This window comes from Ovis canadensis, chromosome 12 (assembly GCF_042477335.2).
Source record: "Ovis canadensis isolate MfBH-ARS-UI-01 breed Bighorn chromosome 12, ARS-UI_OviCan_v2, whole genome shotgun sequence".
NCBI classification, from domain to species: domain Eukaryota; kingdom Metazoa; phylum Chordata; class Mammalia; order Artiodactyla; family Bovidae; genus Ovis; species Ovis canadensis.
In genome coordinates, this window is record NC_091256.1 from 44,041,865 (window position 1) to 44,059,271 (window position 17,407).

At 37.2% G+C, this 17,407-nt stretch overlaps 1 protein-coding gene across 6 annotated transcripts in view; it reads left to right on the top strand.

The window, feature by feature from the left end:
* Positions 1–17,407, top strand: part of AKT3 (AKT serine/threonine kinase 3) — a 281,419-nt gene that overhangs the window by 153,293 nt on the left and 110,719 nt on the right. For all 6 annotated transcript variants that reach the window (XR_011247672.1, XR_011247671.1, XR_011247673.1 and 3 more), the window contains exon 4: positions 12,655–12,766. Coding sequence is in view for 1 of the 6 variants with exons in the window: in XM_069545551.1 (XP_069401652.1) it covers positions 12,655–12,766 (112 nt within the window). In the remaining 5 variants the exon portion in view is untranslated. The remainder of the gene's footprint in view (positions 1–12,654; positions 12,767–17,407) is intronic.

The following is a 17,407-nucleotide window of genomic DNA, read 5'->3' on the forward strand; positions in this document are numbered from 1 at the left end:
GATACAGGATGCTTGGGGCTGGTCCACTGGGATGACCCAGAGGGATGGTATGGGGAGGGAGGTTGGAGGGGGGTTCAAGATGGGGGACACCTGTACACCCGTGGCGGATTCATGTTGATGTATGGCAAAACCAATACAATATTATAAAGTAAAAATAATAATAATAAAAGATTATATAGTTTTAAAAGGAATAGAAACATTGTGTTGATGTGCTAATTTTCAGTTTGGAAGATTAGGGAAAAACACCCATTTAGATACGTTGAGAGTGAAGAAATAATAGGTCCTCAAAAGAGCTGCCAGTTTTGCTGTAAAGAAATGGAGCTTGATGGAAAGGCTAACACTAGAGGTGCAGGTTTGTCATTGAATGTCACGTCTTAATTTTGGCAGAGTCATGTGAGAGACTCTCCAGAGTGACATCCAGAGTCCTTATCAGGTCACTGAACGTCTTTTAGATCTCTTCTCCTAACATGCTTACTTTAGTCACACTGCACTTGCAGTTTCTGACATGTCTGAGCTCTCTCCAGCTGTGGGTCTTTGTTCTTACTGTTCCTTCAGCCCAGATCACTCTTCCCACAGATGTCTGCATTGGTTGTCCATTTGACTAAGAGATACCCTTTCTAACTAGTCTTTCTAAAATAGTACTACTTTCCCTGTTTTTCTAACTTGTTGCCCTATGTAGTTTTTCTTCACAGTACTAATTAGCACCTATTGTGTTATAAACTAATTGTTTTTCATGTTTATTGTTTGATCACTTATCTTCTCAGTAAAATATAAGCTTTATGAAAAATAGGGACTTTGTTTTGTTCACTGCTCTATCTTCAGTGCCTGGGTTGTTGTCAGGCATACTGTAAGCGCACAATAAATATTTGTTTAATGAATGTCTAAATTTACTAAGGATAAAACTATCATAAAAGAAAAGTGTAGCACAAAGTTCTCAGCATAAGGGAGCAGCTCAGTTCTAAGGAAGAGGCCCTAAGAAAGATTAATGAATGGTCAGAGTTGCAGGTAAAATCAGAAGTCTGTGTCACAGGACCCTGGGGGAGTGCCTCATGGATAGGGAGCCAAGCGCATCAGATGGCAGCAAAGAAATGAAAATGAGAAAAACAAAAATATATCTGATGAGAAGAGATTTCAGGAGACCAGTAGGAACCACAGCTTAGGTAAATGGTTAAGGAATATGTAACAAAGGCCATTTTTGTAAATAATGGTTTTTAAAGGGAGGGAAAGGAGCATTTAGTACATACGCATCTTGCTCTATATGTATATTTATTATTTGTTCACCCTGGTATGCATTGATAAGCAACTAAGAAAATGAGTAGAAATGGTCACATTGATACATGGAAGCTTGAGGTATTTAAGTTGTAAATTAGAGTTAATAGAATGTAAATTGATTTTTCTAATAGTGATACCTTTCCCTGGTGGCTCAGATGGTAAAGAATCTGCCTGCAGTGTGGGAGACCTAGGTTCACTTCCTGGGTTGGGAAGATCCCTTGGAGAAGGGAATGGCTACCCACTGTAGTATTCTGGCCTGGAGAATTCCACGAACAGAGGAATCTGGTGGGCTACAGTCCATGGGCTCGCAGAGAGTCGAACGTGACTGAGCAACTTTCACTTCACTTAAACTTCAATGCTGAAGTGAAATATTTTGAAGTTTAATTTATGTTCAGTGAGTTTCATTTACTAGTCTTTGTTTTATATATTAAAATGCACATTTTGTTTAAAAAAATAATTTCCTTGGACATTTGGATACATATTTGTGAAAAGAATCTAATATTATTTTGGAAGGAGTTTCTATTTTTGACTTTTTATCATAAACATTTTCAGATATACAGATAAGTAGAGAAAATAGCTTATTGAACTCTTATGACTATTGTATGCCTAACAAACAACAGAACCAAAAAAAAACAAAAACAAAACTAGCTTGCCTAATGGTATATTAGATGTTTGCATGACTATTACAACTCTTTTAGGAAATGCCTCTTGTTATTTTCATTATCTTAATCATTGTCCCACAGTGACCACAATGTGTTTTTATCTGAAATTTCCAGTATGCACAGGGTGTGCAGAGAACAGTTGTTCTAGAAGACTCTTGAAGTGTTTGTTTATTTGTTTAATTAGAAGCAGGATATGGTGGACCAACAAAATTGAAATATGTTGATGGGGAAAATATTGACTCTAAAATGTATTATTGGTAAATGGTGGTGTCTATGGCGACCATATTCATTAAAGAACAATGAATTGGGAGAGGTCCACTGTAACATGTTGTGATTTCAAATACAATTTAACTTCACAAGTAGTATTCCATGTTACAGCCAGTGTTCCATGTTACAAAGCAGTGAAGTTTATGATAATGAAAATGTCAGGATTTGATATATGTATCATAAAGTGAAAACCTCTTATAGAGTAGAATATAATGTTAGTAACCTAGTCTTATTCCTGTCTTTTATAGAATTTTGTATGTTATAAAATAAAATGTGAGAACAACTTTTTTTTCCCCTCTTTTGTTTCCTTATGTGGAGAAAGGTTTGTTGATTCTGGGTGATAGGTAAATGATTCAGACCCAAACAGCTAGAACCAGGCAACTGGACCAGTGCAAGTTTGGGAATCACTTTTTATCATAAGTAGTTGAAAAATTTAGATAGCTAGCGTTATTGGTATTGTAATGTGTAAAATCCATCAGTGAAAAGATCCAGAGGCTCTGCTGCCTTCTTGGCTACGTTCTTTCCCTTCTGCTTCTCATCTGAATCCACCTTTCCCCTACATGCCTGCTTGGGGAAACAAACAATGCCAGGACCAGTGTCCTACTAAGAGTAGTTATCATCCCTGACCATCTCATGCCCATGGTGTGCTCAGATTCACGAGCAGACACATTGGGGCCTACCTCCCTCTCTAGACATTGTTACCAGTGAACATTATCCTGGTTTTCTTTTTAGGAGAAAAGATGTCACACAAGGGAGAGCAGTCAAGCTTAGCAAGGTATGGGGAAGGCGCAGAGGAGGGAACAGCCAGGCCTTCCTTCTGCAGATGATTAGTAACCTTTTTACAGGCAGTTTTCCTAACAGTATATTCTTTCCAAATAAGAATGGAATGTGGTTTCAGACAGACCTGGGGGTAAAGCCTTATATAGCTACTTAAAACAAGCTAAACCAGCTGTGTGTTTGTGAGCAAGTTATTTAGCTAGTTTCAGTCTCGGTCTGCTCATTTATAACCTGGAGGATAAAAACAGCTCTTAGGTTTGGCCTTCAGGTGAAATTAATATTTAGAAACCTCTAATGAGTACAGTGCTTGGCACATAGTGATCTCAGTATATATATCCTCTACTGATCTTGCTGTCTACAATGGTACCTGCCACACCTAAGCTATTTTCTTCTTAGTGGAATGAATAAATCTCTTTAAGGTTGATGAGTTGAATCTTAATTGGGTGCTATGATTTTCTGCTCCCTGGACAGTAAAAGCTTTACATAAAAGAAAGAAATATTCTTTTCCCTCTTATAAAGAATATCTGTAATAGTATTATAAAATGGGGCTTTAAAAATAAACTCTCTTTATGGTCATTATAACTCATAGTTAGCATTATTTAATTTTGTGATTTAATAATTAAATAGAATATATTATTACTCCTTTGTTTTCCACACCATATGTTAGTATAATTATTTTTAAAAGAAGATAGTTAGCATTTAAATGGTTAAAACCCTTGAAATAAGACCTAATCTTTGAAATAAAATCTGAACAGGTGATATCCAAAAACTTTTTTTTGGTATGTATATTTTTTATATGGGATCTTGTAGTTCCTCTATTTATTTGGCTTTCAAGCTTACAGAATAATTACAGCTTTGAATTTAAACTTGGTCACCTGTGGTTCAGAGTGGTTCTAAAAGTAGATAGAACATTTGAGGTTCAGCTTAGTTTAACTTGGTCAAGCTGGTTCTTTGAAAAGGTAAGCAAAATTAATAAAGCCTTAGCCAGACTCTTTGGGAAAAGAACGGAGAGGGCTAAAATCAATAAAATTAGAAATGAAGAAGTTACAGCAGACACCACAAAAATATAAGACACAGGATCACGAGAGACTAAGCAACTATATGCCAGTAGAATGGAGAACCTAGAAGAAAAAGACAAATTCTTGGAATGTACAATATCCTAAGACTGAACCAGGAAAAAATAAAAAATGTAAACAAACCAATCGTAAATAGGGAAATTGAAAGTGCGATTAGAAAACTCCCAACAAAAGTCCAGAACTAGATGGCCTCACAGACGAACTCTATCGGAAGAGTTAATACTTATCTTTCTGAAACTTCCAAAAAATTACAGACCAAAAACTTGCAGAGGAAGGCACACTCTCAAACTCATTCTACGAGGCCACTGTCATCTTGATATGAAAACCAGATAGACAACAAAAAAAGAAAATTGGAGGCCAGTATCACTGATGAACATAGACACAGAAGTCCTCAGCAAAATACTAGCAATCTGAGTCCAATGGTGCATTAAAAGGGTCATACATCATGATCAAATGGAATTTATCCCATGGATGCAAAGGTATTTCAGTATCCACAAATCAATTAGTCTGATACACTACATCAGTAAACTGAGGAATAAATTCATATGATTATCTCAGTAGATGCAGAAAAGCTTTTGACAAAATCATCCATTTATGATAACTCTGGAAAGTGGGCATAGAGGGAACATACCTCAACATAAAAAAGACAATATATGACAAACCCATACCTCACATCATACTAAGCAGTGAAAAGCTAAAAGCATTTTGTCTGTGATCAAGAACAAGACAAGTTCACTTTTGCTGCTTTTATTAACATATTTTTGGAAGTTTTAGCCACAGCAGTAAGAGAAGAAAAAGATTTAAGGGAATCCAACTTGGAGAAGAAGAAGTAAAACTGTCACTGTTTACATGTAACATGATACTATACATAGAATATCCTAAAGATGCTACCAGGAATATATTTTACTAGAGCTCATCAATTCAGTAAAGTTTCAGGATATAAAATCAATACTCAGAAATCTGTAGCATTTCTATACAGTGAATTTAAAATAGGTAACCATTTTGGGGGGCTCCAAAGTCACTGCAGATGGTGATTGCACCCATGAAATTAAAAGACGCTTACTCCTTGGAAGAAACGTTTTGACCAACCTAGATAGCATATTGAAAAGCAGAGACATTACTTTGCTAACAAAGGTCCGTCCAGTCAAGCCTATGGTTTTTCCTGTGGTCATGTATGGATATGAGAGTTGGACTGTGAAGAAAGCTGAGCACTGAAGAATTGATGCTTTTGAACTGTGGTGTTGGAGAAGACTCTTGAGAGTCCCTTGGACTGCAAGATCCAACCAGTCCATTCTAAAGGAGATCAGTCCTGGGTGTTCATTGGAAGGACTGATGCTGAAGCTGAAACTCCAATACTTTGGCCACTTCATGTGAAGAGTTGCCTCATTGGAAAAGACCCTGATGCTGGGAGGGATTGGGGGTAGGAGGAGAAGGGGACGACCGAGGATGAGATGGCTGGATGGCACCACTAACTCAATGGACATGAGTTTGAGTGAACTCCAGGAGTTGGTGATGGACAGGGAGGCCTGGCGTGCTGTGATTCATGGAGTTGGACACGACTGAGCGACTGCACTGAACTGAACCAATAAGGACTAGATCCTAATGCTGGGAAAGATTGAGAGGAGATGGGGACGACAATAGATGAGATGGTTGGATAACATCACCAACTCAATGGATGTGAGTTTGAGCAAACTCCTGGAGATAATGAAGGACAGGGAAGCCTTGTGTGCTGCAGTTCATGGCTTCATGAAGAGTTGGACACAACCAAGGGACTGAGCAACAACAAACCAATAAGGACCTACTGTGTAGCACAGGGAACTTGGCTCAATGTTCCTTAATAATCTAAATGGGAAAAGAATTTGAAAAAGAATGGATACTTATGGGTCTAACTGAATCACTTTGCTGTATGCCTGCAACTAACACATCATTGTTAATCAACTCTAATATAAACATTTTTTGAAAAAAAGAAAAATGTCATAGGTTATGATATAATAAAAGTTAGCTACCTGACATTTTATCTAAGAATGCTTGTCTATTTCTCTGTATTAAATTGTTCAGCAGTCACAGATAATCATTTGGTTAATACCTTTTTATACTCTCTATCCGAAATTTCTTCCTCAAAAAAAAAAAAAAAGAATTGTTCTACCTTGAGTTAAGAATCTTTACTAAAAGGAAAATATTCTTCTAAGTATTAATTAACCAGTTTACTTGTTAGCCCTTTCCCTTTTAAGAATCCTCTTTAAAAGAGTAAGTGTTTTCAGACATGCACTGTGTTCTGAAAACTTTCATGGCTTGTTTTTCTTCATTGTAGAGAGAATCGTGTGATGTGTTCATGTTTCCATATTACAGCTAACATAAGAGAACCCAAAGTGTTTCTACTTACTGGCTCACTTGTTTTGGTATGGTAATTTAAAGCTTCAAGTGTTTTAAGTTTGGAGTCAGTTGTTTAATTACATTTATTTTTCAGTTCAGTTCAGTCGCTCAGTCGTGTCCAACTCTTTGCGACCCCATGAATTGCAGCACGTCAGGCTTCCCTGTCCATCACCAACTCCCAGAGCTCACTCAAACGCATGTCCATCGAGTCTGTGATGCCATCCAGCCATCTCATCCTCTGTTGTCCCCTTCTCCTCCTGCCCCCAATCCCTCCCAGCATCAGAGTCTTTTCCAATGAGTCGACTCTTCGCATGAGGTGGCCAAAGTACTGGAGTTTCAGCCTCAGCATCAGTCCTTCCAAAGAACACCCAGGACTGATCTCCTTCAGAATGGACTGGTTGGATCTCCTTGCAGTCCAAGGGACTCTCAAGAGTCTTCTCCAACACCACAGTTCAAAAGCATCAATTCTTCGGCGCTCAGCTTTCTTCACAGTCCAACTCTCACATCCATACATGACCACAGGAACAACCATAGCCTTGACTAGACGGACCTTTGTTGGCAAAGTAATGTCTCTGCTTTTCAATATGCTATCTAGGTTGGTCATAACTTTCCTTCCAAGGAGTAAGCGTCTTTTAATTTCATAGCTGCAGTTGCCATCTGCAGTGATTTTGGAGCCCAAAAAATAAAGAGTGACGCTGTTTCCACTGTTTCCCCATCCATTTCCCATAAAGTGATGGGACCAGATGCCATGATCTTCATTTTCTGAATGTTGAGCTTTAAGCCAACTTTTTCACTCTCCTCTTTCACTTTCATCAAGAGGCTTTTTAGTTCCTCTTCACTTTCTGCCATAAGGGTGGTGTCATCTGCATATCTGAGGTTACTGCTATTTCTCCCAGCAATCTTGATTCCAGCTTGTGCTTCTTCCAGCCCAGCGTTTCTCATGATGTACTCTGCATATAAGTTAAATAAGTAGGGTGACAATATACAGCCTTGACGTACTCCTTTTCCTATTTGGAACCAGTCTGTTGTTCCATGTCCAGTTCTAACTGTTGCTTCCTGACCTGCATATAGGTTTCTCAAGAGGCAGGTTAGGTGGTCTGGTATTCCCATCTCTTTCAAAATTTTCTACAAACCCTGAAGTGTGGTAAAATATTCTCCTCTCCAGATGTTGACCTGTCACTTGAATATTGTGGACTGGTTCTTGGTAGCCACTTCTTTTATAGTTTCAGTCTAATGGATAATATTTAGAAGCTTGATTCATTTGTAGAGTATTTAATACTGAGACCTATAACATAGATTTATTTCTATAACTCCATAACTACATGTAACATTTTTGTTGAACTAGAGGTCTCAAGAAGACCTGAATAAAACCTTTTTACTATTAGTGAAATATTACTTTACAGTTGCACAGAATGATTAAAAATAGAGCTTGGTATGTGCTGTAAGCTTGTAGAGTTTCTTACTCATTTTTCTACTTACTGTGCCCAGAATCTTGCATAGCGATTGGCCCATAATTGGCATTTCATATATATTGGTGAGTCCATAAATACTTAGCATATTTAGCCAAAACAACTTGTGTATAACTACTTATGTCATTATATTATTATTTTAATATTTTTCCAAAACCATCCTATACATAAATACAAATGTTTCAGTCTTTCCTAAACAATTATTTTTTACTGGTCTGCTTGGGAATGGTATTTAATCACTTCTCTTATCCTTTTCATAAATTGCAGTAGTTTGTAACCACTTAGAATGTCATATGTAGTATTTTAAATAGCATTTACATATATAGCCTTAAAAAGTTCTTTAGATTGTAGCATTTAAACTTCATTTAGGTGTAGTGTTGAAAATATGCTTCCTCTAAAGTTTAATTCCTCATAGTGCTTTTAAAGATAGAAAACCTTGGGACTGAGAGAAATAATATACTTTGCCTAGGATAACACTGCTGATAGTGGGTGATGAGCCTGGATTTGAATCTGGCATTCTAATTTTCAGGTCTGTTATCTTAGTTACCTTGACATCACTACAATGGAAAACAAAACAGAAACTGAAATAGGTAACCCTTAGACTGGACATTCTTTCTTTTCTGTTCTTCCTCTCTCCCTTTACTCCTTAGTTCACTCTTGAGTTTTCCATCAGGACTGTCCCTCTTTTTAGGAGTCTGTTCTGCATTCTTTACATTAAAAGCCAGTTGGTCAAAATCACCAGGTATTTACTATGTACCCTTATGTGCTGTCACTGTTGTAGATGCTGCAAGGAAGAGTTGTGCACTCAATTCCAACCTTTTATTTAATCCATCCAACTGGAACATCAAGTTAACATTACTTAAACATCTCTAAGATAGTACAGTAAATCATTGGCTGGAAGACTGAAAGAAATTTTATAAAGAAGGAAAGAGGAAGGAGCAAAGAGAATCAAATTGAGTCTATACCTTATAGGCAGAGTAAATTGGGCGAAATTGTGTGGTTCTTTATTGTTATAAATTGTATGATATCTTTGGTGTTTTAAAACTTTTGTATTTCAGACAAAAAAATAAATTAGCACACTGATATTTTAACATTCTTATTTCAGAAAGTATTTAACATTGTTATTAATTATTTAACTGTGAGATAATAGATTTTATGATCTGTTGATTCTGCTGCCTTTTTATTGTTTTACACACCACCAAGTTTTCACTTCCCTCCTTTTAGTTCCTTAGTTGATACTTGCAACCATTCCCTTGTCTTGCATCCTGTATTCTGTTTCACTTTCCGGCATTCTCAAACTTACTTAAATTATGGCTTTGCTTACATCCGATCCTCTGTGTTCCCCATACCCGTGGAGTTGAATGTATCCGGGGAAAAATATGATCCCCGGTGATACTTTAAATTCCAAGAGATCTTCCTGACCAAGAAATGGAACCTGCATCTCCTACATTGCCAGGTGGGTTCTTTATCACTAGCACCATCTGGGAAGCCCCATTAGGTTCCATTGGACCCTTAATGCCATTTAGCAGTCATGGGTATTTATTTACCTGTCTATTTGCTTCTAGAAGGCTATTACATATCTTCGCTTTTCTCAAAGATCCAGTGTATCCTCACCCAACCTAATTCTTAAGGATGGCTTTACATCCTGATTCATTGGAAAAAATGGAAGCAAGGAGCAGGTAATTTCTACTAGCTCCTACTTTCATCTATACCCCTAACTGCATTTGGACTCCTTTACCCAATCTTCTCTCCAATTCCACCACTAAATTCTCTGTGCTCCTGACTACAGCCAGCCCCATACTTGTCCAGGGAATCCTTTCCCTTCTTGACTATATAAGGAAGTTGCACCAGAAATTTTCTCCTCTTTCCTGTATCATCAAAATTACCTTCTTGTTGGATTATTACTGTCAGAATTCACTAACTTGGAAAATATTTACTGTCTGCTATATGTTAGGCACAGTTCTAGGTACTAAGAATACATTCTAGTTGAAGAAACAAACATAAAAAATAAGTTAGTCATCTCACATGAACAAAGATGGAAACATGCTATGAAAAAGAAAAAGTAGAGCAGGTGAGAGGGGTTGGAGAATCCTGGGAAAAGGATACGTATTTCAGCATTGAACATCATGGTTGAGGCAGGCTTCCCTGTGAAGGTTTTTAGATTTAAGACTTGAAGGAAATGGGGGAGTAGGCTAGGGGGTTGTGTGAGGGAAAGAATACCCAGCAGAGGCATGACTAAATGAAAAACCCTAAAGACAGAGCCTGCAGTGCATTGTGGAGGATTGCAGGGTGGCAGCGTAGTTGGCAGAGTGACCGGAAAGAGAGTACTAGGGGAAGAGGTTAGAAACTTTGGTTAGATGGTTTGGAGGTCCAGATCGTGTAGGACCCTTGCTGATCATCTAAGGGCCTTTGTCTTCTGTTTTCAGTGAATTGAAAACATTGCAGTTTTTATTTTTATTTTTTTTGCAGTTGTTCATTTTAAGGTTTCTGACTGTAGGTCTCTGCAGAGAAGGGCAGAGAAGAACTGTTCTAGGGTTTTGGGAATATTCATGTCAGAGACAATGATGGCTTGTTCCAAGGTAGTGGAGGAAGTGTGAAGTGATACTAATATATCTTGAAAGCAGAGTCAACAGGATTTCCAGAGAGAGATGTGAGAGAAGAAGGGACTTAAAGATGATCCCAAGGTTTTTGACTTGAGCAGCTGTAAGGCTGGAAGTGCCATCGTCTGAGATAGAGAAAGCTACAGTGAGGAGGTTGGCAAGGGGAGCAAGAGTGCGAGAGATCAGGAGTTTAATTTTGAATGAGTTCAGATGTCTCTCAGAATACAGTTTCTATATTTAAGTGACTTATCTGACCTTTCCACATCTCTCAGTAGGAAGATCCAGTTTTATGGCACCTGAGGAGGTTTAGGCATTGGGTGGTGAGAGCCTGAAGCACAGTAGCATCAGTGGAAAAGTAATGGCATATGCTCCCAGTATCAAAAAGGAAGGTCACCCGTGTTTTCAGTTTGAATGATGGAAAAATTAGGAAAGCCAGGTCTAAGAACAGATTTAGAGGGAAAGATAGTAGGTTGGGTTTTAGGTGTGGTTCCAATAATTCAACCATGTAGAAATAACCATGGTATAGTTAGACATGTATATCATAAAATAGAGATTCAAGATGGAAAGAAATTTGGCTGAGATCATAAAAACTTGTTAGAAAAGAGAGGAAAAAAAAAAAGGAAGCAGAGACCCTCGATGAATTAGCTCTTTTAGTGTGAAGAGTAAAGAATTGTCCAGTGTGATTAATGACTTTATCCTATAAAGACCCGTGTAGTTGATAGTTGCTAATGATGAAACTAGCGCAAAACAGATAAGCACTGAGAAAACACTGTTGAGTTTGTCAACTAGGGCTGAATTAGTTTCTTTTAAGAGAAAAATGTCAGTAGACAACCCTATCCTATTCACTTGTGTTGTCCAATACCAGATGGTAGCCCACCAGACTTCTCTGTCCATGGGATTCTTTAGGCAGAATACTGGAGTGGGTAGCCATTAGGGGATCTTCCCGAACCAAGGGTCGAACCTGGGTGTCCTTCACTGCAGACAGATTTTTTACTGTATGAGTCACCAGAGAAGTTCAGGTGTATACATAATAATAGCGGCTAACATTCATTGAAAACTTAGTATGTGTCATACACTACACTATTATATATACTCACTATTAATCCCCTGATGCCCCAGACGGTAAAGAACCAACCTGCCAATGCAGGAGACCCTAGTTTGATCCCTGGCGTGGGAAGATCCCCTGGAGAAGGGAATGGCTGCCCACTCCAGTATTGTTACCTGAAGAATTCCATAGATAGAGATTATAACTCCATGGGTTATAATCCATGGAGTCACAAACAGTTGGACATGACGGAGCAACCAACATTTTCATTATTAATCCCCACATCACTTTTATGATGTAGGTACTCTTATTGTTTCCCCATTTAATACTTAAAGACCAGACAAATTAATCAACTTGTCTAAAGTTGCATAGTTAAGGGTAGGAAAAAAAGATCATATCCAGGCTCTGTAGTGTTAAAAATCCATGCTTTTAGCCCCTACACTATGCTCCTTTTCTTTGTAGTCTTCATAGATAATCCTTGACAGAACTTATCACTCTTTGACTGACTGACCCAGGATGACTTTAGAGTTTTACTGTCAAAGGCTTATAATCTAGGTAGGCATAAGGATATCATCTTAAAAATTATAATATTAGATACTCTATGCTAAGTGAAAATGAGAGGTACAGTAATAAGTAATGAGAATATAGGGTGGGGAATGTAGTGATAATGTTATAAGAATATAGGGTGGGGAGTGGTCAGTCTAGACTAGGTTTTTCTAAAAGGCTTCATGGAAGGAGTATAATTTGATACCTTAGAGGACAAGTATTCTTTAGACAGTTGGATATACCTAGGGGTAAAATAAATAGGAAACATTCCAAATAATAGTATTAGCTGGAGCAATAGTGTAGATACAGGAAAGAGCAAGATGTATTTAGGGAGAGTTTAATAGTCCAGTTTAGCTGGGCATGTGACCAGAATGGGCAAAGGATTAGAAAGAAATACTGAAGTCAGGTTTTGAACAACCTTGAGTGAGTGAGTGAGATTCATTAGAGTGAGATTCATAGAAATCTGTGAAGTTGCAATGGTTTGTTTAGAATGGAACTCTGTAGTTCTCAACTGTTTACTTGTTTAAATATAAGTATATTCAAAGAGACATTTTATTTTATTTCTAGAATGCCAGTTAATGAAAACAGAACGACCAAAGCCAAACACATTTATTATCAGATGTCTCCAGTGGACCACTGTCATAGAGAGAACATTTCATGTAGATACTCCAGAGGAAAGGTAAGAAACTCATTTTTTCTATTTTGTGAAACAGCAGCAGTCAGTCTAAAGATGTATGCGTATCTGACTTCACCACTTGTAAATATATTGGTAAGATGGTTTTCAATTCAGTTGTTCAGTCGTGTCTGACTCTTTGCGACCCCATGAACCACAGCACACCAGGCCTCCCTGTCCATCACCGACTCACGGAGTTTACCCAAACTCATGTCCATTGAGTCGGTGATGCCATCCAGCCATCTCATACTCTGTTGTTCCCTTCTCCTCCTGCCCTCAATCTTTCCAGCATCACGGTCTTCTCAAATGAGTCAGCTCTTCGCATCTGGTGGCCAAAGTATTGGAGTTTCAGCTTCAGCATCAGTCCTTCCAGTGAACACCCAGGACTGATCTCCTTTAGGATGGACTGGTTGGATCTCCTTGCAGTCCAAGGGACTCTCAAGAGTCTTCTGCAACACCACAGTTCAAAACCATCAATTCTTCAGTGCTCAGCTTTCTTTATAGTCCCAACTCTCACATCCATACATGACCACTGGAAAAACCATAGCCTTGACTAGACAGACCTTTGTTGACAAAGGAATGTCTCTGCTTTTGAATATGCTATCTAGGTTGGTCATAACTTTCCTTCCAAGGAGTAAAGCGTCTTTTGATTTCATGGCTGCAGTCACCATCTGCAGTGATTTTTGAGCCCCCCAAAATAAAGTCTGACACTGTTTCCCCATCTCTTTGCCATGAAGTGATGGGACCAGATGCCATGATCTTCATTTTCTGAATGTTGAGCTTTAAGTCAACTTTTTCACTCTCCTCTTTCACTTTCAACAAGAGGCGCTTTAGTTCTTCTTCACTTCCTGCCATAAGGGGGTGTCATCTGCATATCTGAGGTTATTGATACTTCTCCCAGCAATCTTGATTCCAGTTTGTGCTTCCTCCAGCCTAGCATTTCTCATGATATACTCTGCATATAAGTTCAATAAGTAGGGTGACAATATACAGCCTTGACGTACTCCTTTTCCTATTTGGAACCAGTCTGTTGTTCCACATCCAGTTCTAACTGTTGCTTCCTGACCTGCATATACGTTTCTCAAGAGGCAGATCAGGTGGTCTGGTATTCCCATCTCTCTGAGAATTTTCCAGTTTATTGTGATCCACAGAGTCTGTAGTCCATTAATTATTCTGTTTCTGGTATAATAAATAAATGACAGGGTTACAAAGATATTAAATCAAAACCTATAGAAGTGCTGTAAGATATACTTTTAAACAGAAGACCAAACACTTAAAATATAAATTAAAGAGGTCACCAAACTACATTTTAAAAATTATGTCATTGATTGTGGTTATATTTGGAATTCTAGAGCTGGTGATGGCAAAAGGTTTCAAATAATGTGCCATTATGCAAGTGGCTTCCCAGAATGTTATGCTGAGAAGGATTCTGAGACTGGGGCTAAGCTCTGTGAGGGAAAACATCAGGTGTGATTGATATTAAATGTCATCATTGCTAAAGAGAGGGATATTAGTAACTAGCATACCAACACCAGGGTTGCTTGTCATCCTCCCGATCTACTATCCTTGAATTCTATCTTAATATTCTTTTATCTTGTAGCTTTGATACTGAGTTAAGTCCAACAACCACAAAATAATTTTTCTACGCATTACCATATTTGATCCAAATCAGAAACTTTGTGAAGTTAAATGTTATTAGCCTTATTTTTCAAGTGAACAAATTAGGTCCTAAGAGATTTGTTTAAAATTTGAAACAAAACTCTTCCTCAGATGTGGTGAAGTATTATTTTAGTAACACTTTTTTGTCGATAAATAGTAATAAAGTATGAGTGATTACTTTAGGAAATATAGAAAAGAATGAAAAATTACTCAGAATTCTAATTCAATAACCAGACTCAGAGTCTGATAATATTTTCTTTAATATACTTTCCATCTGACCCATTGCATATGTGCAGAGGTCTTTGGTATACATAAAATTTGATATGCCCTCCCTTTCCACATACCCCTGTCTTCCCTGTGCATTGCTATATGTTGGATCCTCAGTTTTTCTTTTATCTCTACTCATAACCATGGTTGAGCCCATTACCTTGTACCTTTCAGATCTGAGCTTAAAATGTCACATTTCTTACAAAACCCTCCCTGCTGCATGCTTACATATCTCCTTGTATCCTCTGTATCAAGTTTGTCTCCATTGTAATCTTTGATTGCCTTTTTCTCTCTTGATTATAAGATTCTTGGCTAGCAAGTAACATATCTTCCTTGCTCATTGTTTTATCTTTAGCATGTAGTCAAAGATCTGATACAATGTTTGTTGACTGGCTGAATGAATGGAACTTTTCCCATGTCAACACATAGTCTTTGGAAATATTATTCTTAGTGGATTGTAACATCCCATTGAAACAGTGATTGATTTTGACGACGTTTATGTTGGCAAAGCTGGACTTAAGCCATATCTTAATGCTTTAGAATATCTAGTTTGCCATTCTTCCAATAATATCACGCTGCTTTTTACAAAACTAGGAATAGAAGAATAAAGAATAAACAGAACCTGAAGTTAGTAGAAAGAGACAATAAAAACTGGAGTATAAATGAATAAATTGGAGACTAAAAAAAAAACTAGAAAATATCAATGAAACTAAAAGCTGGTTCCTTGAAAAGGTAAACAAAATTGAAAGTCCTTTAGACAGACTCATCAAGAAAAAAAGAGAAAAGGCCAAAATAAAACTTGAAATGAAAGGGGAGACATTACAACCAAATCCAAAGTAAAAGAAAGGATCATAAGAGCTACTATGAGCAATTTTACACCAGTAAAATGAATAACCCAGAAGAAATGGATCAATTAATAAAAATGTGCACTCTTCCAAGACTGAACCAACCAGAAAGGAGTTTCTGGTTGGGACTCAACAGACCAGTTACCAGTAATTGAAATTGAATCAGTTAAAGTAACAAAAACAAAACCTTTCCAACAAACCAAACTCCAGGCCAGGTAGAAAATATTTGCAAACAATGTAATCAATAAGGGCTTAATTTCCAAAATAAAGAAACAACTCATATAGCTCAACAACAGAGAAACAACTGTCCAATTGGAGAATGAGCAGAAGACATAAATAGACATTTCTCCAAAGAAGAAATACAGATGACCAATTGGCACTTGAGAAGATGCTCAATATCACTAGAGAAACAACGAATCAAAACTACAGCGAGTTACCTCCCTCAAGTCAGAACAGCTATCATTAAAAGTGTACAAATAACAAATGCTGGAGAGAGTGTGGAGAAAAGGGAGCCCTCCTCTACTATTAGTAGGAATGTAAGTTGTTGCAGCCTCTGTGGAAAACAGTATGGAGATTCCTCAGAAGTCTAAAAATAGAATTAGCATATGATATAGCAATCTCACTCCTGGGCATATATACATAACAAAACTATAATTCAAAAAGATACATACACCTCTATGTTCATAACAGCTCTATTCAAAGCAGCTAAAACAGAAACAACTAAATGTCCATTGACATATGAATGCATAAAGAAGATGTGGTGTGGTTTTGCAATGGAATATAACTCACCCATGAAAAAGAATGAAATAATGCCATTTGCAGCAGCATGGGTATAACTAGAGGTTGTCATACTAAGTGAAGTAAGTCAGAAAGAGAAAGACGAATGCTGTATGATGTCACTTATGTGTGAAATCTAAAATAGGACACAAATGAACCTGTCTGTGAAACAAAAACAGAATCGTGAACCTAGAGAACAGCCTGTTGGTTGCCAAAGGGGACGAAGTTGGGGAAGGGATAGGATGGGAGGTTAGAGGTAGCAGATGTCAGCTTATATATATATAATGGCCTTACTGTACAATGTAGAGAAGTGGGTTCAATATCCTATGATAAACCATGATGGAAAAGAATATATTAAAAAAGAATGTGTGTAAATAAATACATATATATATATATATATATATATATATAAAACTGAAGCAACTTTGCTGTATGGTAATAATTAGTATTGTAAATCAGCTATACTTCAATAAAAATATTGATCAAAAATGAAGAAAAGGCTATAGCCCAGTATACTTGTCAATAGTGAAAGCAAAATTTCTTAGCAAAATTTTGACAAACCAGATTCAAGAAAATATGTAAAAAAGGTCATACGTTATGACTAAATGGAGTTTATCGTATAATTCAGTTGTATTAAATCTGAAAATCAACTAAATTCACTATATTAGAAAAGAGAAACGACATGGTCATTTCAACAGGTGCAGAAAAAGCGTTTGAAAACTCCCAACACCCTTTCATAACAAAAACACTCAACTGGTTAGGAATGGAAGGGAACTTAATCAACTTGATTAAGTGTATCTACAAACAAACTACAACTTATGTAATATTCAGAGGTAAAAGACTTGATACTTTCTCCCTTAAGATCTGGAACAAAATAAGAATGTCTGCTCTCTCCACTTTTATCTAATGTTGTACTTATTGATGGTCTGCTCTAGACCATTACAGGGCAAGAAAAAGAAAGAAAAGGGAAACACATTGGAAAGGAGAAAGTAAATTGCTCTTCTTTGTAGACTATGTGGTTGCATGTGTGGAATATCCAAAAAAATAAAAGCTATTAGAACTAGTAAATGAATTTATTAAGGCTATAGAATATATGGTC